Source organism: Ctenopharyngodon idella, chromosome 9, assembly GCF_019924925.1.
Source record: "Ctenopharyngodon idella isolate HZGC_01 chromosome 9, HZGC01, whole genome shotgun sequence".
NCBI lineage: Eukaryota > Metazoa > Chordata > Actinopteri > Cypriniformes > Xenocyprididae > Ctenopharyngodon > Ctenopharyngodon idella.
Genome location: NC_067228.1, coordinates 5,139,298 through 5,162,310, shown reverse-complemented (window position 1 = coordinate 5,162,310; position 23,013 = coordinate 5,139,298). Strand labels below are relative to the sequence as shown.

General features: G+C 37.9%; 1 protein-coding gene across 10 annotated transcripts in view; it reads right to left on the bottom strand.

Annotated features, from left to right (window-relative positions):
• Positions 1 to 23,013, bottom strand: part of tns1b (tensin 1b) — a 272,519-nt gene that overhangs the window by 29,648 nt on the left and 219,858 nt on the right. For 8 of the 10 annotated variants that reach the window (XM_051904732.1, XM_051904734.1, XM_051904737.1 and 5 more), the window contains 4 exons: positions 11,224 to 12,666; positions 9,459 to 9,542; positions 4,231 to 4,415; positions 3,987 to 4,125 (listed from right to left, as the gene is read on the bottom strand). In XM_051904732.1, coding sequence (XP_051760692.1) covers positions 3,987 to 4,125; positions 4,231 to 4,415; positions 9,459 to 9,542; positions 11,224 to 12,666 — 1,851 coding nt within the window. The remainder of the gene's footprint in view (positions 1 to 3,986; positions 4,126 to 4,230; positions 4,416 to 9,458; positions 9,543 to 11,223; positions 12,667 to 23,013) is intronic. The other 2 variants (XM_051904735.1, XM_051904736.1) reach the window with 2 other exon arrangements.

The following is a 23,013-nucleotide window of genomic DNA, read 5'->3' as shown; positions in this document are numbered from 1 at the left end:
ATGTGAGTGTTGTTCAATCGCCAAAACAGAAAAAGAGCCCCTATGGGTCATCTGCTCCCCAGGAATCCAACAGAATCACTTTAGAAAGTTTTACAGATAACGTGAGCAGATCTTTTGAATGAACCTCATACAAGTATGCTGGGAATGTTTGCTGGAGAAAAATGATACACATTTTTTTCCCCAGACATTCAATATATCTTGATATTTATGTATTTGCTCTGATTTTTTCCATCCGTTTTTGGATTATTTCAACCATTTTAACAGCCATTGCTGGCAAATACATAAATAAGGCATGCTTTTGACATTTTTTTTTTTAAAAACTTAATTAACAGAAGAAATATTGATATGGAAGCTTTTTTCATTTATATGCACCAATATAACAATATTCATTTAACAATATTTAATATTAAGTTACAAGTATTTTTACTAAAACATTTTAATACATGAAAAATGCTATGTAAACTTGATCACACAAACAAATCTTTGAATCTGAGTTTTGAATCTATTTACTGAATCATTTTAAATTGCTCCAAGTTTGAAATGACTGATGTGAATGAATCAAACTTACTAGCTGTAATGTTTTTTTCTGCTATTAAAGTTCAAATTATACAAATTTTATTATAAACACCAATATTTACCTAAATATATTTGAACTAAAACATTTAACACATGGGGAGAGTTCCATGAACATTTTGGAATATTAATGCAGATGAATCACTGAATCAGTTTCAGATTGATTATTTTAAACAAACCGTTTGAACTGACTAACTGAAATACAATAAAACTTAACTCTAATGCCAACTTACCAAACCTTAACATTCTCATACTTAAAAGTTTCAACAAAGAGGCATTACAAAACTAGTCTAATGAAACAGTCTTTAGAAACTTTATGGCCAAATAAACAGCACATCACCAGCAAAACCATCGCAAATATTACATGAATTTTAAATATATCACCCATCCCTAATGTTCACTAAATATCCTGGGGTAATGTAACAGATTAATGTAATGACAAGATTGATTATGTTTTGTGTTATTGTAGGCTGAAGCTCTGTTTTGTTCTCTGAAGCCACATCTAGGTGCTCATGGTAGCAGAACTAGTCTGAAGTGGCCTCTGGGTAAGATGTCAGTTCAAGAGAATGACTTGAATCTGTTTCAAATGAGGTGTCTGGTGAGAAGAAATGCTATGGAAGTCCAAGGAAAACAGAGCTGCTTAACATTTTGTGCATCTAACCTTGTAAAGAGGCTACAGAGTTTTACAAGAGGCTTTATATTAAACCTGCAGGGACAGTATGCTGGAGGGGAGGTTGAAGCAATAGGTTATAAAAACCAAAGCTATCACTGTACTGGAGAAATTCATCTGAACATGAAACCTGAGGCGCAAATGTGCTTGTTCTTGCATTGAGATACAATGACTGCGGAGGCTAGAAAAACTGCTGACAAAAAACATTTCTTAGACCCCCAGATGTTGGGAATTGCTGGGGAGCAAGTGAGAGCGGGGTCTTTCTGATCTGTGCACTTATGCATGTCTATGAGCCAACATAAAGTGTGTGTTATCACTCAAACGGGGGCCACACATCTTTAACATTGTGAACATGTGAATGAACTATAGCATCTGTTAATGATATCTACTGGCTCACGCAAACACCCTGAGGTAGGGTTGGATTTAAGTGTTGCCAGACCCCACATTGGCTTATAGACAGTGTGTTAATGTTAGCCCAAAAGATTCTTTTACGGAAAGAAGCAAAAACACCCACCACTATTCTAATGTGCTAATTATGAAACTCAGTGGCTCTGTTCCAAAACCTAGTGAGCTTTCTTGCTGTCTACCACCTAAATAGGCAGCTGCATCCTAACCTCACAAGTGAGCAATTGTAACGCTCTACATGAGCAGCATATATTGGCATCATACAAATAGTGCTGCTCACGTTAAAACGCGACTTGCGGTTGATTTCAATTGAGTTTTTTGTGTTAGGATGTTGCTAAACGAATGGTGAAACATTATAAGAATAAAAACAAAAATATTAGGTAAGCCAGTTTTTATTCAGATTGAACTATTTTTATCAATACTTTTAGTTACTGAACAAATTATATTTGTAATCAACATTTAACCCGCATTCTCCACCATCTTGGATGGATTATTCATACAGTTCATCGCAGTGCATCTTTTCCATGAAGAATATAAGCAACGCTGCCTTAAGGTGTGGTCACATTAGCAAAATTTTGCTTGCAAAAAAAAGGTCCATTGTTAAAGGGTTAGTTCACCCAAAAATGAAAATAATGTCATTTATTACTCACCCTCATGCCGTTCCACACCCATAAGACCTTCGTTCATCTTCAGAACACAAATTAAGATATTTTTGTTGAAATCTGATGGCTCAGTGAGGCCTGCATAGCCAGCAATGACATTTCCTCTCTCAAGATCTATTAATGTACTAAAAACATATTTAAATCAGTTCATGTGAGTACAGTGGTTCAATATTAATATTATAAAGCAACGAGAATATTTTTGGTGCGCCAAAAAAAACAAAATAACTTATATAGTGATGGCCGATTTCAAAACACTGCTTCATGAAGCTTCGGAGTGTTATGAATCAGCGTGTCGAATCATGATTCGGATTGCGTCAAACAGCCAAACTGCTGAAATCACGTGACTTTGGCGCTCTGAACCACTGATTCGACACGCTGATTCATAACGCTCCGAAGCTTCCTGACGCAGGGTTTTTGAAATTGGCCATCACTATATAAGTCATTATTTTGTTTTTTTGGTGCACCAAAAATATTCTCGTCACTTTATAATATTAATATTGAACCACTGTACTCACATGAACTGATTTAAATATGTTTTTAGTACATTAATGGATCTTGAGAGAGGAAATGTCATTGCTGGCTATGCAGGCCTCACTGAGCCATTGGATTTCAACAAAAATATCTTAATTTGCATTCCGAAGATTAACGAAGGTCTTACGGGTGTGGAACGCCATGAGGGTGAGTAATAAATGACATTATTTTCATTTTTGGGTGAACTAACCCTTTAATAGCATAGAGATGTATGAAGCACTGCTCACACTGAAGTCTTTTTCAAACCAAGCGGCTTTCTGTTGGTCAGCGTGGTGAATTCACAAAATCTGTGCGGTGAACTTTTACACCCTCACAAGGAAATTCCCAATCGCGAGGATTCTGATTGGAATGTCTGTATTTTGCACATGAAATTTCACCCAGAAATGGTAAATGTGACCACACCTTTAGAATCTGGCCTAAAGAAGATAATAATCATGCTGCCTATGTTACCGGTCCTACTCAACCCACTCTGGGTGGGATTCGAAATGGTGTCTCCAGCATGGGAGGCGGGTGCACTAACAAGGGAGATAAAGACCGCAGTCTCTAGTGTCAGTTGCTAGCGCGCCTCTTGAGGCCAGGGAAGTGAGGTTTATACACACAGGTCTTATTAGCTTGCTTCCATTACACTCACCTCCCTAAACCTCACTCCCATCTGGGTCACGGCACCAAATGTAACCGGTCTTACTCAACCCAATCTGAGCGGGATTCAAACCGCCGTCTCCAGCATAGGAGGCGGGCATGCTAACAAGGACGCTAAAGACTCTGGCGTAAGTCACTAGTGCGCCTCTTGAGGCCAGGGGAGTGAGGTTTACACGCACAGCTCTTACTAGCTTCCTTCCATTACACTTACATTCTGGAATAGAATTTGATGCTGCCTATGTAGGCAGTTCACTAGGTTTCGTAACACTGCCTGTATATAAACAGCAAGCGTTACTCTAAAAACTATACCATACAAATAACGGCTGACAGTTTGACTTCATTGTAGTTTTTTAGCCTGTTTACACTTTGAATTTCAAGTGTTTTCCAGATAATAACAAAATTAACAGAACCAACATTCAGCGATGACTGTGACCCTTTTAAAGTGTTGACAGAGGAAGTGATTTTACAGCTCTATGGCGCCCTCCTCCTCCAACAGGGAAACTTACTCAGGTTGAAGTAAGGGGTTTGTGGCGAGACAGGGAAGGCGGGGGTTTGGGGTAGGGCCTCACCACCAACGATCGGAGGGGGACTGACGGGACCCCCGTCCATTTCCTCAAACGCTTCTCTGTAGCTATGCATGTGTCTCTGGAGAAAGAAGGACAAATGGACACATTTCCATATGCACAATCCACATTTATTTCTGAGATTAATACTAGGAATAAAGCAATTATGTCCATTCAGTTGGTCTACCTCCTTGGGCCGTCCCCCAGGATTCAGCGCAATCGTATTGGCCAGCTCGGGTGAGATGCAGCGAATGGGGGAGCGGACCGAGCCTCCTCGGGTTGGGCTCTCATCTTGGGAAAGGCCCTCACTGGTAGTCCTGTACCATCCAGGAACTGAAGCCTCATCTGGTGACATTTCACCAAAATGAACTCCTGCCAAGAAAATAAATACATGATATCATCTCTAACAGATAACTATTAGGGCCTGCAGAAGAACATTCATCATACTTGAAATTAAAAGATATCCAAATGTCAAAATACTCCTTGAACAAATCCATGGAAAACTGCCAATGAGCTCTGAAGAATTAACTCTCTGTCAAAAGCTGCACTGACGTCCAATCCGCACCACATTAAAGCCTGTTGGAGCTACAAACAATGTTCTCATTCAAACAGCCTAGATTACAAAAAGCTGGAATATTACAGAAACTCTGTGGATTTAAAGAGTAGTGTGTACTTCTGGATAAAGCTCTGGAACAGCCTCAAAGCAGCTCTCAAGCCTATTTCATCACGTTCTGTTTGATACAAAGAGATGACGGTGTAAATAAAACTGGATTTGTGTAAGTCTTCTTTAGTAGAAAGGGAAAAACACAGAACAGAAATGGATAACTGAAGAAGTTTGGTAACTAAAAACAGATGAAACAACTTTTCTACAACAAACATCACTATTATTATTGTCTTATGAATATAAATACACTTCACTCGATAGCAAATACGTATCAATAAAAATAGTACAATCTAATTGGTTTCTCCCAACATTTGTAAAATACTCTAAATCAGTAGTTAATTCATTAAATGAACAAAAGAAAGAATGATATGCAATCTAAACAAAACTAATTAGATTAACATTTGTGTGCGCTATTTATATTTTTATTCTTATATTTTAAGTCATTAGCTTAGCGACATGCTAATACCAAACTCCATTGAAATTGTGAGTAAAATCTCCTGTACGCTTTGCGTGGGTTGCTGCGTATCTAGAGTGTTTCTCTAGTAGGGAGGGAAAATAGAAATTAGAAATGACTAACATGAAATGAAAACATGAACATGAATGATACCTGGAAAACTGCTACTATATTTCTTTTTCTAAGCAGACAGACATTCCTATAGAATTACATTAAAGGAGCAACCGAGTCATATCTAGAGACTTGAATATCATGGAGAGTGTTTTGACTCATCCCAAACACTATAGCAACGCCCTAGAAACCACTAGCAACCAGGAATGTGAAAAAAACAAATCAGGACAGCAACCACATAGCAACACACACAAAAAAATAATAATATGCAAGTTTTTAAATTTCTCTTCAGTATTGTGGTGTGCACTATAGGCTTAAAGGTGCAGTATGTAGGATTTCTGTCCGCTAGAGGTTGCTAGAGGCCTATTCAAAACAAAGGCGTAGCTTGATGACACCAAGTTTGAGCGCGAAATCTTGGGACATGTGGTCTTAACCTCAACGGACGGTGCAAAAGAATAGGGATAGGACTCGGGAAAAAATCATATTCATGGATGCGATTATTAACGTTACTGTAGTATTAAGCAGAGCAGGACCGAGTGTTGTGGGAGCTGAACGAGGCCGCTGGAGCGATTGCGCAACACACGCCTCACGAGCAGCGGAACTTTTATTATGCCACAGTCGCCGGCGCCGCTTCCGCTTTTCCGGTCATGAGTATGAGGTAACGCTGCTCTGTTTATTATATTGGATACATTTGAGTGTGTTGAAAATGGTGTTATAACGTTACTCTGTGTGTTCGCTCGTGGCTGCTGTGTGACACTTGTTTGAGTCACACTGCAGTAAGCTAGATCGATTTTAGAATATCCTATTAAATGCTGGATGGCTCGGAAACCGAGGGTAACGCGGGTATGACGCAATTGACAGGCGACTCCTCACACGTCCCGGAGCCTTGGTTAAAATAGCCATTTTATCACGATTTACAAATAGTTGGAAACATTTGGGATATTGTAGGTACTCAAGTGAACAAAATATATAACACTGGCCTAGTGGTTTTTGGATATTTTACTGCAAAAATCTTACATATTGCACCTTTAAGCAGAGCTATTTCACAATTCACAATTCCTTACAGGTAAGGAAAAAGAGAACTCTGGGGTTCTGTAAAACCATGCACAGCCACACACAGTTTTAGGCCCATTTAACTGGACTCAGTTTGAGACAGAGCAAAGCATTAATACATTCTGGTGGGAGTGAGTGGAATATCATGGAAACCGGGCAACAGGCTGAGCAAAATATTTACTAGCTCCCTGAGCGTAGCCTACGATTGATACGTGTGGTCAGACCACAACTCAGACCATTCAGAACCTCACGTGCGCTGGGAAACAACTTGAGAGAGATTGACCACTTCCACTTCTGGACAAGTGGCCACCCTTGTTCTTAAATATGATGTTAGCCAGATGCTCTGACACCAAGGGTGCATTTAAACCACTTTTTGAGTTCGGCCCACAAAACAAGTGATTGAGAACAATAGTGATGTCACAAAGGGAGGGTCTTCAAAAGGACGCTCACACTCCATCTGCAATCTATTTACATTCCTGGATCAGATTCATGCGGTTTCTACGACAATGTCAAACATGCGGATTCCAAAACTGACTGGTCTGGGAAGCGATGGATCCAGTGCTTGGATGGTCTATATCCCCCCGGTGTCACTTCAGACAACCGCAAAACTTCAGAAACATGCAAAACAGATGTAGTACGCCAGATCTACAGCTGTGCATGACAAACTGTGCTGTTACCTTAGTGATCACGCTGTCCTAATAGATTCAAGCTACTGTAACTGAGAAACTGTTTTTTCCAATCAGAGAAGCCATCATTAACACCAAACAAACACTATTAGATTCTAAATGTTTAAGGCAAGAAGTAAAATACACTAAAATACATTAATGTGCATCAATATAACAATATAAATAGCAATATTTATCCACCTCATATTTTTAATAAAACACTTGAAATACATGAAAAATGCTGTGCAGGCACTTACACGAGTACTTTCTGAGTGATTACAACAAATATATATTTATTATATGCGTCAATGACGTGACGGGTCTTTTTTTTTTTTTTTTTTTTGTCCAAAGGCCTTAATAATAATAAAAAACAAAGATTTGATATCCAAAGTATGTAAGATAGTACAACTAGATCTCTTTTATTGAATCCAAAAGGTTTTAATAATATTTTGCTACATATAAAGAGATTTTAAAGATTTTGAAGTGTCAAACGGGTCATTCGGTTTAACCGTCCAAAGGCCAATACACCCATTTCATTTGTGATGAAAATATCTTAAAATGAAATAAATGGATATATTTTTTTTTTATTCTGGCATGATTTTATAACATCATATATCAACATAGTGCAAAATGGAATTAAAATTATGTGTAGAAGTCGTTGCTTTGTTATGAGAAAAAATGTCTGGAAAAATGAATTTCATTGATGTCATTCGGAGTAACCAATATAAAGGGACCATTTTGGATGAAGTCATGCGGTCAATATCATGTGACAGGATGTGACATCATTCAGACACCTGTAAAGGACCACATGGTCATGAAGCAAAGTAACTAACTCTCTTTTAACTATTTGAAAAAGTTCATGTTTTCACTTGCTCATACGCATGTCCCGAAACATCAGGTCATTCGGTACAACCGCTATAAAACATGGAAAATGTTGTAATATTTTAAAAACTTGTACCAAATATAAAATGTTTGATTGTCCTTTTGCTAGCTAGCTAGCAAGGTAACTAGATATCAGCCTGTTAGCATTGTTTGAAAATATTGTCATTCGGTATAACCAAAAATGTCATTCGGTAAAACCAAACTTTGGTTAAACCAAATGACTTTTTTAGTGACAAATTTTGTCCATCTTGTAAAAAATGATGAAAGCAGTGTGTTAATTGATTATAAAAACCATATAATCTCATTGTTAACACTTAATATATCTTCATGATGTTTCTTTACGCTTTTAAAAACCTTATTTGTCAATGACCCATATATATATATATATATATATACATATTAGATGAAAAACTTAAACGAAAATAATAAGATCCATGAGAGAAATAAATTAAATAAAAACTTTATTCTTTTTCTGGCATAGCTTACTCTCATGAATTCAGCATGAGGTGAATGAGATATCTATGAAGAGCAGCAGGATATACTGCTCTTTTTCTCTCCATAGTGTCGTTTACACCATTGTTATATCTGTATTGGATTGGATCAGACTCAGGAGAGGTCCAAGACAAACATTCATCCTGGTACCTGGCTACCGTACACAGCTTGCATGGACCCTCGAACGGGACTGAAGACATTCAGTGTACGACACGTTTACTCCCCAGTGGCAGATAAGGATGGTATAATGGTCTCCAGACTCAGGGAGGATTTATTACCCTTTGTCCTTCATCTAAATGCTAAAACAGAGGTAAAGGAGAGTCCTTGAATGAAGCCAGTGTCTGCTCGCCTTGGTATTGTTCCCCAGGTCTAGCAGACTGGATCTTGTGACATGGGCTCAGTTGATCCAGACAGACTGGCCTTTGTCCTGCTACAGTGTAACTTTAACTCGTCACATAATACAAATGCAATTTGTTTGTAGAGGTCACCCAGCACAAAGGAGCAAACTAAAGCTTTTACTCCTGTTAACAGTTATTCCACCCAAAAAAGGTGAAAAATTCCAGCACAGGTTAGTGGTTAAGGAAGAGGGTTAAATTAGTATGGAGAGAAATAAAAAGAGAGAAAATAGTGAAAGGAAAAAAAAGAGAAATAGGAAAAGAGACTGTATTCTTTTTAATAACTATTATTTTCTACAGTTTATTCCTTTGGTAGTTCATCCAAAAATGTATTTTATTTTATTTTATTTTATTTTACTTATCATCCAATTAGAATTTAGTCACAATGTTTTATAATAATAAAATTGCAGATAATGTAAACAAGTGCAATACTAATAAAATAAAAATGATTAAAATAATTTAAAATATAATTAGATAATAAATAAAACAATAAAATAATGGAATAAAATAAAATACAATATAATTTTAAAAAATTAACTACAGTTTTATAAAAGCAAGTAGTCTCACTGAAGTGAACAGGAGCAGGGAAAGATAAGGGGCGGAAGCGAGAGACAACCGAGATATAGCACACAACCACACAACATGCACAGGTGTTATGAGTTAATGTCAGTGGGAGGCACAGTGCATCAGAGGACCAACCACTGAAGGAGAGAGAGCGGCGACGGGGGACAAGCTCAGGAACGCTCTGTCTGTCACTGATGCCTTGAATACGAGCAGTGTACTCTGCACACCACCGGGAAGAGGAGGAGGAATGATGTCGGGAAGTAAAGGAAGAAGGTGAAGAGGAGGAAGGGAAGGCAGAGGTGATGATGGGATGGGTGTTCCACAAGCAGGATAAACATAAGAGGATGGAAAAAGAAGGGGAAAAAGAAAACATTAGCACCTGTCATGCTAGCATATTGCTAATGGCAAATATGGGCGATTGGTATAGGGAGCTAGGTGATATAGCTAAAAAAAAATTGTTAAAAACATTTGCAAATATATTATGAATTGTATTGCACAGTCCTAACTTGTAGTATGTGTTTGCCTTAACTTCAGTAAGTAAGATAAACACACTCTATCTGTGGCGGCACATTGCGGATGGTAAATGTAAACAAAGTGTTCCCTAATTCCAGATAGTGGCACGTCTGATAACCAAATCCCAATACTAGATACTGAGAGCTCTTCAAACAGTGTGGCAAGAGCTTGTGTCAAGAGCTAGGACTCAAGGGAAGGTTACAAAGAAAGAGAGCAGCTTCCACCTCTTGCTGTCCTTCCTATTACAGGAACACTTATCTATGCGGAGTCAACAACAGTACTAAGCATTTGTCTGTAATAAAACAGAAACATAGCTGACAAAGTTTGTCCATGAGAGCATTATCTAAGTCGTTTCCTCTCAGGTTTAATGTTGGCTTTCTGAAGTTCTCAAGCTGGGGTTGGTTTAGCTAAGGTAGCATTTTCTGGCTGTGTTTGACAGAAAAAGAAAGCACATAATCGGACACAGCTCTTTCTATCAGCATGCGATCTTCAACACCTGTCTGATGCTTCTTAAACACTCATTTTGTAAGGTCTTAAAGATAAAGAAGGCACATTCACTGTAAAACCTGTACTGTACAACCACTAGGCGGCAACAGTGAGCCCAGAGCCCAGTGAGCCTCATCCGAATAACAATATGTTTTACATTTATGTTTTTGTCAGAAATTTAGAAATAGATGTACGTGAATATTCTGTGTTTATGATGTTTTTGGTTGTAAGATCCATCAGCAGTATGTGATAGTGATGCATCTGTAATTTAAACTCAACATTGAAAAAATCTAAACAAGTCACAGTGAATTTAGCCTCCGACAAAACAAGATTGGTTCAACAAACAACTCTTATGTGCTGGCATTATTCTAAAAACATCACAAGGGAAAAAAACCTAGGCTTCCAGGAAAATCTTTTTAAACTTTCAAGCTGAACAGATAATGTTAACATAAAAAAGTGCACTGCCGTATAACAGCCCTCAGTTGTTTGGGCACTTCTCCAGATGTAATGTACAAATGTTCGGTTTTGGCTTGGCACAAAACAGAAATGCGGTCTGATATTGAGGCTTAAGCCAGAAGCACTTTGGACAAAGCTTTCTTTGTGATCTCACGGTGCTTATGTCAACGCCAACAAAGAAACTCCACCAAAAAAGGCACCGCCTTGAGTGTAAAAGACAACTCATGCACTCAAGACAGGGATGGAAATGTTTTCCTTTACTACATTTCCTTTGATAGCTTGTTTCATTTTGCATTTTGTATACATAAAAATATGCATGAGTAATGTAGCCTAATGGTTCAAAATCTTGGCTGGATAGTGCCCATGGGTTGATCAATGTTACATCACTGTTGTACCTTTGAGCAAGTAAACTGACTCTGAAAGTGTTAAAAGAGGTTGCTCTTACCAGCTACACGGTGAGCTACAAGACCCTCCAATTTGTAGTTGGTATCTTCTGGTTCAGACTCTTTGGGTAGAGGGGATGAGGAGGCAGAGTAGCCACACTGGGTCTCCTGGGGCTCAGGGGACTGGGATGTGGTACTTGAGGGGTAAATGTTGAGGGGTTTTAACTGGAGAACTCCAAAGGTGGAGGAAGGCACTGTGGACTGGGACATGGGAGCCTGACCTTCTGCCTCAGAAGGGAATGCAGCATGCTGGGATATGGCTGTGGGTCTCTGCTGGTTCATGGTGGCTTGTGGAGGCTCTGCGGCTACCTGTTGAAATGTCAAAGGGTATCCCGCCAAAGAGGTCCCACCACGGTCATGAATGGCTGCGTCAGCCTGGTAGGACGGCCGTGCCTGGGTTTGAGAGAAAGATGGCTGTGTGGTGACTACACCACCTTCTCCAGATGGGGCACTATGGGACTTGGGGACTTGAGTAAGTGCTGGGTCAAGGTCCAGCATCAGCATGTTGAGGGCCTCAATAGACTGTTCAATTTCTTGTTGAGATGCCATAGGAGGGAACTCCGGAAGGCTGTGGGATTGTAGTACAGGGTTGAAGGTGATCCCATCTGTGACTGGGACCTCGGGAACACCATATTGTTGCCACACATTCAGTCCCCTCTGCACTGCATCCCTACTGCTGGTTGTGCGTGTGGGAGCTTTGGGCATGTACTTCTGCTCTATGGTCGGGGTTGCCCCTAATGATTGAGATCGGTAGATGTTGCCATTCTGGTTGGTGTAGCCACTAGGAGCCCCCAAGTGCTCCTGGACAGATGAGGAGCTGTGAACTCTGGGCTCTGGCATTTTCTCGTGGGCACCCTTCTCCAAGTAGGGCACATCTTGTCCATTAATAACCGTCTCCGACTGGTAGTATAGATCTGCCGGGGTGGCTCTGCCCTCAAATGATGAGAGGGTTCCGAGACTGTCCACACTGTTCCCTTCCTGGCTGTTGGGCAGGTCATCATCAAGTATATCTGTCTCTCGGTCTATGTTGTTGTGTCCGTTGACATGAACCTGGGCAGGGACGAGGTGTAGGACTCCGCCGCCTCCGCTGCCAGAGCTGCTTTGGTAACCTGTCCGATGCATTGGTGCTTCCAAACCACTGAGCAACTGGTCCAGCTCCTGTTTTTCCTCTGGGCTAAGGGGCTGGGAGGATGGCTGACTCACCAAGGCCGGCTGATGGCTGGCTTCATCAGTGCGGTCAGTCTTGATGGAAGCAGTGGAGTTGCCCGAGTCACTGCTTACAGACAAGGCGTGGTCGACTGGTGGTAGAGTGTGGTCTACTGCAGGTAAAGCATGATCGACAGCAGCTGGGAGACCATTAGTTGTGACCCCTCCTTCCAGAGACTCTTTCTTCCGAACCTTAGCGTAGAGACTACCATCCAATGGACCTTGTGTGTGAATAACGTCTGTAGAAGACAAAAAGAAAAATGGAATGCTTAAATGCGTTCAGCTATTTCATATATTCATATATCCACTTCACATTGTGCCTAAGAATACCAAGCTTCATTTCTACATTTGTGTGTCACATTATTCAGTTATATTATTAGGTCATACCAGCTAATGAACTACAAGCTAGCAACAGCATGCATTAACATGCTAAATAACGAAAACTCTTTGAGGAAAAAAAGTAGCATTCAGCACATTCTTCATGTATCTGAACATACCAAAAGCTATACTCTTCACTACTATGGTAACACAACAAGACAGAAGGCATTCTAAATCCATATATATCTGGACATTAAACACTATTACAGTTAAAATCACACATTTCTTATCTTAGTCAAAAACAAGTAGGACTTCATTTCAACATTTCCTCTCCCCAATCAAGTCCCATGCAAAGCATGCTGGGAACTACTATTCCCTTGGCCAGTTTCAGTTAAAGTTAACCCAAAAACAAACGTTGTATTGGACCAAATTTACTTTTATCGCATGAACAATAAACATTGAGATATTTTCAAAAACATATGCTTTTGTCTTGCAAAGAAGAAAGAAACTCATACAGGTTTAATAACGTAAATAACGACAGAATTTTCATTTTTGGGTGAACTATCCCTTTAATGGCAACAAAAGTAGTCTTTATTTGAGAAAAAGGATGCCAGACCCTTATTTAAAGTGGACTACTAAGATACTTGATTGTTTTTAACTATGTAAACACTTATGGAGTGAGCACTCAATATAAGTCAAAACAAGCAACTTTTTGAAATTCATATAAAGGATTCTCTCCTAAAACATGCACGTGTATCTACACATGCTTCGAACGGCAGCTCCACCTCACGCAAGAAGTCAGTTTGCGCCTCTCATGAGAGGCACCACACTCCCAGTCCAAGCCAGTGACTCACCAGTGGAAAAATCACCACATACAAGATTGGAGGCATTTCCTGTCTCCTTGGAATTGTAGCATCATTTCCTATACTCACACATTTACACACGCATGCTCGGACACTTACACAAACGCATAACACACCTATTTTGGGGTGGCTGTGTGTCAATGTATCTTTGGCACTTAAAAATCAGTGTCTTGTTTCCCTGTGGTCATGGATTTTAATAACAGACTGTAACTGTTTTCTGCCTTTCCAAAACCACTAAGCCACTGTTTGACAGTTCACTCTGCAATAGCCTTTTGATATCAACAATGCATTGCAATCCCAGAAGAAAAAAAAAGAGCCGTGTTCTGTTCAGTGTGCTTGGGAGAATAAGACTGCCTCAAAACCATGGACTGTGACAAAATGTCATTCATTCAGATAGAGCCAGCCTGAAACACTCACGCTGAGTTTCCCATGGTGTCTTAATGCAAGATCTGTCGAGCCGCAAATCTGATAATACAGCTGGGAAAAGTGGGCACAATACTCTGGGCTCTACTGTGCTATTTTTTTGACACTCTAGAGCACTAATAGCTGAAGTCGAGCGACTGTGGCCCCCTAGTCATGAACAGTCAGACTTGTGAGTTTTGGCATAAAGTTTGGACCACAAATGCTCACTTAAATAAGAAGAAACTGGTGTCAAGTGACCAATCGTGGTTTGTTTTATTTTTAAGTGCCATTTAGAGTTGTTTTATCTGAAATACCACAAATGCAGAAGGGGAAAACACACCTTCAATCACACCAAATAATCAATCTGCAATCTGCATACATTTTGTAATCAGAATTTCTATCCTCTAAAAAGTATTATGTACAGATGGGTCATTCTATGAATTGCTTTTGCCAATTTGATAAAAGTGTTTTTAAAAGTACAATTGTAAACATTCTATCAAACAAATGTGCTTAATTATTAATGAATTGCATTGTGCCACCTCATATGAAATTAATTCATTTTAATATAGAATGAGATATAAAAACATCTTCAGAAATGCTTTAGTTTAATTTCACATTACCTTATAAACAAGCCTTGAACACAATTTGCTGAGAAAAAGGTTTTTAAAAGAAGAATTTAATACTGATATTTCAACAAATAACACATTTCCGAGTTATTTTCTATAAAAAAATATCCAGATTCTTTCACACAGAAAACAGTGAAATACACAGTGAATAGTTTACTAAGCGCCTCAAAATATTCTTTCAAAGATATGATGCTACTAACCTGCTAAACTATGACTACTGGTGCTTTCAATTACCATTTGTTTGTGCAATATGCAGTTTGAGACTAACAGTTCCCTCGAGCTCCTTAAAAATAGACATCCTGGGTTACCTCAAGTGACCTGATGACCTTTAGGTTGTAGATGTCTACTTGCAACAAATTCAATGATCACCTTTGGCCCCATGTCACATGCAGCTATGTGACCTACTGGTTTGACAGGAGGTTAAACACGAGAGTACACAAGCTGATGTCTGTCAAATGCTGCCAACCTTGATGTTCATTGTTGCACGTCAAATGTAAACTGGTCTATTGACCAGATGAAAAACTATCCATATGCCTCATATCAGGTTTGTATAAATAGAGTCACGATAACGAACTTACAGCAGTTTACCATTCTCAATACCAATTTTCATTCATCAGCAACAACTATTATGCTATTAAATAAAAAAAATAATATGAATAAAAATACAAATAAATTTAAATAATGGCACATGGTCTCTCAATTAATTGCTTCAAGCTTTTCCAAGTAATTATTCCAGTAAATAATACAAACAAACAGTGAGTGGCAATTCTTGTCAATATTATTTGATGTATATTAACAACACAATAAACAGAAGTGGGTCTATTAGTCTTAATTTACCCTGCAAGACCTAGTTACCACAATCATATTTGATTTGGGGTCAGTATTTTTATTTATTATTTATTTATTTATTTATTTATTTTGAAAAAGAAATAATACTTTTATTCAGCAATGATGCAGTACTTGTGACAGTAAAGACTTATAATATTACAACAGATTTCTATTTTAAATAAACACTGTTCTTTTGAACTTTTTATTCTTGAAAGAATCCTGAACAAATCGATGATGATAACGATTTCCATAAACATATTAAGGAGTAATGGCTGCTGATAATTCAGCTTTGCCATCAGAGAAATAAATTATAAAATATATTACAAAACATTTATTTTACATTATAATCATATTTCACAATATTATCGTTTTTTACTGTATTTTTTGATCAAATAAATGGTGATCATTTGGAGACATATTTCAATTATTTATGTACATAAACACAAGGAGGCTCAAAAGCAGCTAACTATTATTCAGTTTAGATACTGTAGGAAGACTGGTAACATTACTGGTATCATCTTTTTTTTCCACTATTGCTTTCGTACCAAAATAAAACAGTACCATCAGTACATTTTGACATCCTTAAATCTGTGTATGACAAACATTGTAGGAATGAATTCAACAATATGATAAAGTCAAAAGTGAGATGGCTATGTTTATTTCTCCTCTGTGAGACCAGGCTTAGCGCCAGAATTTTCCTTTAACAGCATTGCATGGAAAAACTTAGTCTTCCCCCTATTCCGTTTTTCTTTCCCCCAGAGTTTCCCCTCACAATCCCCCAGCTGTTTCAAACATCTCCCAGCGCCCTAGTACTCCAAAATAACAGAGTAGAGTGGCACCTTGTATAAATCGCTCAGCAGGTTAAAACTTTAACCGTGCCAATGTTCAGCTCAGATGATCTGACTGGATCTCATGTTTTATTTGCACTTCAAAAACACCTCATGACTTAATACTGACATCAGAGGAGCTGTCGCTGTCATTAGAATCTGGCATCTCAATGTGGAATCAGACACGCCTCTTTCTTGAAAAAGGAATCGCCTTCTATTTCGGCACGCTTTTTATCACCTGTTTGCAGACACGGGTGATATCACATCATGAGCAGCTTGTGTTTATCTCTAATCATCACCCATAAAAATAGCAGGATGTGAACACATGCTTAAGTGCTCTAGAAGTTATTCAAAGTACAAAAATCATGAAAAGAACCTCAAGAAAACGTCCCTACCTGCCTTAGTGCACAGCTCTGTAAGTGTCCGAGAAGAAAGTTTTGAAAAGTCTCTGTGTTTTCTTGCTCTCGAGCCCCAGCAGCTCAACATTAGCGAGCTGTGGGAGTAGTTTTGGATCAGAAAGCTCTCTCCTCTTTCTCCACCTCCTGTTCTAACTCCGATTGAGCTGTGCTGCTAAAGATGACATGACTTTTTCCTTCTCGTAGGATGTACTACACCCCTAGTGAGGTGGGCGTGAATTTATCCTCGGCCAGCTGTGTGTCTGGTGTCTACTAAAGTGACATCACTGGGGCTTTCTTTGTCGGATTGGCTTGCTTCCTTCACTAACTCCCTGGCTCTGTTCCAAAACCTAGTAAGATGCCTACATAGGCAACATTTAAAGGCATCATATGAATGACACAAAGATTGTTCCAACAGACACTTCTAGAATTCTTCTAAGCACCTTACGTTGGACAAATTCTATAGCATCTTTTACAGAGAAGGCAATCCCTTAATGCACTGAGGTGAAAAAGAAAGCTTGCCAAGCAAAAGTTTAAGAAATGTAGATTATGAATATACCTATAATTTATTCAATTTTAATTAAAAACAAAATAATTAAATGTACTTAAATAAAATAGTCCAAACAAATAGTTAAAATTTCAATATAATAATAAAATGGATTTTTAAAAATTAGATTATAATTCATTCAATACAAAAAAAAAAGGTTTTATATATATATATATATATATATATATATATATATATATATATATATATATATATATATATAAGGCTATATATATATATATATATATATATAAGGCTATATATTAGTACTTATTAAGCATATTAATGCCTTATTCTGCATGACCTTATTCTACATTCTAAATCCTACCAAATACCTAAACTTAACAACTACCTTACTTACTATTAATAAGCAGTAAATTAGGAGTTTATTGAGGGGAATGGGGAGTCTTGAAATTGGGAGCTTTGTCCCACGTCAGATGTAAGCAGTTAAAGATATAATATTAAAAAAAAAAACTGTGATTTGTGTATAAAAATACATTTGTGCTACACTCTCAGAAAGAAAAAAAAGGTTCAAAAGCTGTCACTGGGATGGTACCCTTTAAAAAGGTTCTAATATGTAAAATTCAGGTACAAATATGTACTTTTAAGGGACTAATATGTATTATTTAGGTACAACGGTGTAACTTTTGAAAGGGTACCCTCACAGTGGCAGCTTTTGTTCATTAGAGAGGCTTTTTTCCCCTGATGACGACTGTGTGAATGGAGCAATGGAACCAGTGTGAACCTCGTCAAAAGTGAACTTCTGCAGGTTATATACAGTTACACCAGCCAGGACTGAATAAGAACATCCTGCTCAAAGCTGACAGATCAAAAAATAAATAAATAAAATAAAATAAAAAAAAATTCAAGAGACACTGAATCTGGTAAAACATATTTGATGTTTATATAGTCTAATGAAGGAACTAGTTGCTACTTAAGGAAATTTATGTTGTCTTGAACATAATGATTCCGTAGTGCTAGTTTTTGCCGGAATGGAAAACTGGCATATTATATTTAACATGGTTTGAGAAGCCTTACCTTGTTAAGATTTACAAGCACTGGCAGATGGGGGGATTTGAATGTGTGTGTGTGTTTGTGTGCGTGTGTTTTTATAGTGTTTCCCAATAGTCAGTAGGCAAAACAGTAGGCCTACCTGATATTTCAGTACTACACATTACTGTAGTCAATTGTTGATGCATTAAAGTTACTGTAAGTGACTGCTTTAAGGAGCAATATACATAAAAAATGTTCCTAGACTATAAAAAAGAATTGTTGGTTTAACTTAAAGTAAGTTACCTGGTTGCCTTAAAATTTAGAGTTCATTGAAATTAAAAAATTGAGTTAATACAATGAAGGCGATAGGTTTAATTAACAGAAACTCAAAATATTATGTTATCTGAACCACGTTAATTAGTTAAGTTGATTTGACAAAAGAAATAATGTTCTAAAAAAATCACGAAAATAGTTTTTTTTTTACAGTGTAAACTGGTGGCGCTGATAATGGAGGAAGGCATGGCAAAACAACAACAACAACAACAACAACAACAACAACAACAACAACGTGTATTTGTAAAAATCACATATTAACATTCACACTTACATACATTTTTCCCGAATGACCATTGCCACTTGGAGATGAAAAAGACGCTGTACTGGGAGATGTATATATATATATATATATATATATATATGCAAGACAAAAATAAATAAATAAATAAAGGCTTAAGTAGCCTATTTCTTTCAAAATAAAATAAAATAAAATAAAATAAAACAAAACTTGTACAAGCATGACATCATAGCTCATGTTTCATGGTGGGTGGAAAAAGCGGACAATCTTTTATGATAGATGATTTACTTGGAGTGACTTAGATGATTTACTTGCTTACTGTTTACTTCGAGTAATTAAAGGGCAGGTAAAGTTTCAGAAATGCCAAGAGTTCCCTTGAAAAATGTATGTGATTAACAAGTTAAATCACCAGAATGGGGAAGGGGTTTAGGATCTTTTCCTTGTTCAAGCTGTTTATTAATCGTCTACATTAATGATTTCGTCTAAATCTTTTATCTATGCATATACTTAATGTTAAAAAAAGGTCAATAGTTCTGGGACTTCATACATTGCTGTTTTGTGAGCGATAGTCTGAGCTTTCAAGGACATGGAATGAGATTAAACCAAGAGGAAACAGAAAAAAGGTTCACGGAAGGACTGTACAAACTTCACATGGTGCGTCTGCAGGAAATGAATGAATATGTTTTTCTAAGTTGGTCAGAAACAGACTACCAGTCAGCAAACAGAAATCCTGACAATGTGACACGACTGATATCCATGTAATGACAAACACCCGCTGCTGTGAATCAAAACATACAATGTGATCATCGCTTTAACACCTGCTGCCAAAACACTCCCACAACTGAATCATACCCTTGTGAACGAATGTGGTTTAAATCACCACAGCTGTCTAATTCATCTGCATTTATATGCTGTTTTTCCTAAACGATGGCTATGTTTGAACAATTTAAGTGCTGTAAACTCTTAGAGCTCATCAGTGATTGCTTTAGCACATGAAGGATAGGACATCAAATCGGAAAAACCTTTATATTGAGCAACGGGCCTAAATAAATACATTTTTTTGAAACAATGATATTTTTTGTACCATGCCAATAAAGCTACATGAACGTGATTCAGGTTTTGATGAAGTGTGCAGTCACTGTAACTCTGGTCAAGCGTTACTCAGAAAACACTGTGTAAGCACTTGAGAAGACGACAAAGTGCTGCGTTTGACTTCACAGGCGCTCCTCACAATGGTAATGGAGCCTGTATAAGGTAAGTGCAGGACATTAAATATGCATTAAAGATGCTTTTGATGGTCCTCTTATATAAAGGCAGAGATGAGAAAGCCTTGTGTGATTAAAGCACAGAGAAAAGAAAGAAATAAACCTCATCACATCTACAACTAAATTCTCATAAGCACTCTTTGTTCAGACAGGCGAAAAAAAAAAAAAAAAAAAAAAAATCAGATTTTTGGATTATCTGCCTCAAATTATTTAAATTGATGCAATCTAAACAGCAAAAAGCCGCATTTTTAACAATGCTGTTCCAAACCACATCCATCTGTGGTTTGAAAGGCAACTGAAATCAGATTTTTGAGATTGTGAAAGGCCAATTTGTATGGCCTACACCGATGTCATTACTATGAAAACAGTTTAGATATAATTGCATTGACTAACCAGTCTCGTCTCATCAAACAGATTCAGTTTCATTTATGCATTTACATTTATGCATTTATCAGACGCTTTTATCCAAAGCATAAGCAATTTGTGCCGACATTTCATTACTGACACACAGAGAAAGTCTTAAAACTGGATTTTAAAACCAAATCAGAATTGAATGGAAGCTTGTTTCTGCCACAGAAAACTTTTTATCTCACATTTCTGACCTTTTTTCCTCGCAATTTTTAAGTTTACATCTCACAATTCTGAGAAAAAAAGTCAGAATTGCAGGATATAAACTCTCAATTCTGAAAAAAAAGTCAGAATTGCGAGATTTAAACTCTCAATTGCAAGAAAAAACTATATAAACTAAAGATATAAACTTGTAATTCTGACTTTTTTTTCTAAGAATTGTGAGATATAAACTCACAATTGTGAGTTATAAAGTCTGAATTGTAAGTTGTAGACTCGCAATTGTGAGTTCTAAAGTCCAAATTGCGAGATACAAACTCACAATTCTGAGTAAAAAAAGTCTGAATTGTGAGATAAAACATTGCAAACCTTCCATAAAATTGGATGCAGTCTGAACAAAACCTTAAAAGAATACTTAACCGAGATGACATTTTGGGACATTATTTTCCCTGTATTGGATGTGTACACCCAGTCTGAGAAAGACAGTGCTTATATTTTTCTGTGCTGAAGCCGGACATTGACTTTGTGCACGCAGCTCTCCACGTGACTCCAGCACAAAGCCATTGATGGGTAACGTTTCGCTAGCGCTTACGTTGCTTTTAAGGAAAAGCAATCAAGCCCTGCTCAAAGTCCTGGGAACAGACCGGGTGAAACGAGGGTGGCTCCTTGATAGGCATGTAGCGGCTGACTGCGGTTAGGATCTGGCCCGGGCTATTCGCTCCACACACTTACGCACACAAACCGCACACACCAGCTCCTCATCACACACTTCATCATTAGTCCTCAGAGAGCTCTGGAGAACCAAAACAATGAATTACTGAATCAAAACTAAATGAGGCGCTTTGAAAAATCAGAAGGATACTGCATGTTGTGGTTAAGCTCACATGTAGTTCTTTTTTTATGAGAATATCTCATGTATCATTGGCTATATCTTTAATTAACTCATAAAGCCTGCACTCTAAAAAATGCTGGGTTGTTTCAATCCATATTTGGGTCAAATTTGGACAAACACAACCGTTGGCTGTAAAAATTTAATTAAAAAATTTAAACCAACAATTGGGTTTTTCCATATTTGACCTAGTCTCAGCCTCAGACGTCACTCCCATGAACCGCTGGCTGAACGTCTGATGCATAAGGCACACAAAATCGGAAACACTTCAGGAGTTTTGAAATCGTCATCTGATTGGTTGTATTCTACAGGATGTCCGGGAGACGTGTGTGTCGCGTTCTGTAACGGTCCGCCTGAAAACAAAGACGCCGTAATGCCAAACCCCCTTATGGAAGAAGAAAGCCATCATGTTTACAACTGGGACAATGAGAGCTTACCAGGATCAGCTAAATGTGGATTTTTAAAAGTATAGATACGTCCAAGAGTTTTGCACGCCGGTCTGTCATTGTAGGGACATCAACGCTACATTTTCACACCCCTAAACAAGACGCGGAACAAAACTAACTTTGATTGGTTGCTTTACATGTCAGACAGACGGAGTTTGGACAGTCCTTGGCCAATGAAAGCTGTGATGAAGTCCAGACCTTCTGCCGTCAGTCTGAAGATCTGGCTACGTGACACTATATTTGACCAGAACATGGGTTGAAACAACCCAAGATTTTTTAGAGTGCGTGGCTAGAGTACATATCCTTTCCAGCAATTGATGACACAATTCATTAAGAGTTTAAGGGATAATTAGTAAAGCTGCCACAGAAAACCAAAAATGCAGAAAACATCACAGTCAACTTAAACAGCAGGTATAATTAGCAGTCATAACAATTGTAATCAGATTACAGATCATTTAAAGGGGACCTTTTATACCCTTTTTCTGTCTTGATTTAGTTTTTAGGGTCTTCTAGAATAGGTTTTAATGCTTGATTTTTCAAAAAACATTATTTTTCACATTGTTGCAGCACCTCTCTTCCGAGTCCGTCAGTAACGTTCTGTTTAGTTCCGGTCTCTACAAAGTCCCTCCTTTCTGAAAAGCACAGTATGCTCTGATTGGTTGATTGGACCAGAGTGTTGTGATTGGCCAACTGCTTCGATTGTGTTTGGGAAATGTCCCACCCCTTATCATAACCGCGGGTTTCAACATACTACTAATGCAACTCAACCAGGTCTTGCCCAACCAGTGTTTACTGATATATTGAATATCTCCCTTTGGAGTGATTATGTGCTTTGTACCTTTGCAGAGCTTTTCCATGCTCAAACAGCAACATGATAATAAAAAATAAAAATAAAAACATAATAGGACCCTTTTCTGAATACATTTAGCAGGACCAAGTCTCTAAGATTCATCTTGTAACCAATTCCAGGCAAATGGAGCAGCATATCTGCCCTTTTACCCTGTTAATTCATAAGAATTGTATATGCAGGTTATGTAGTAATGTTG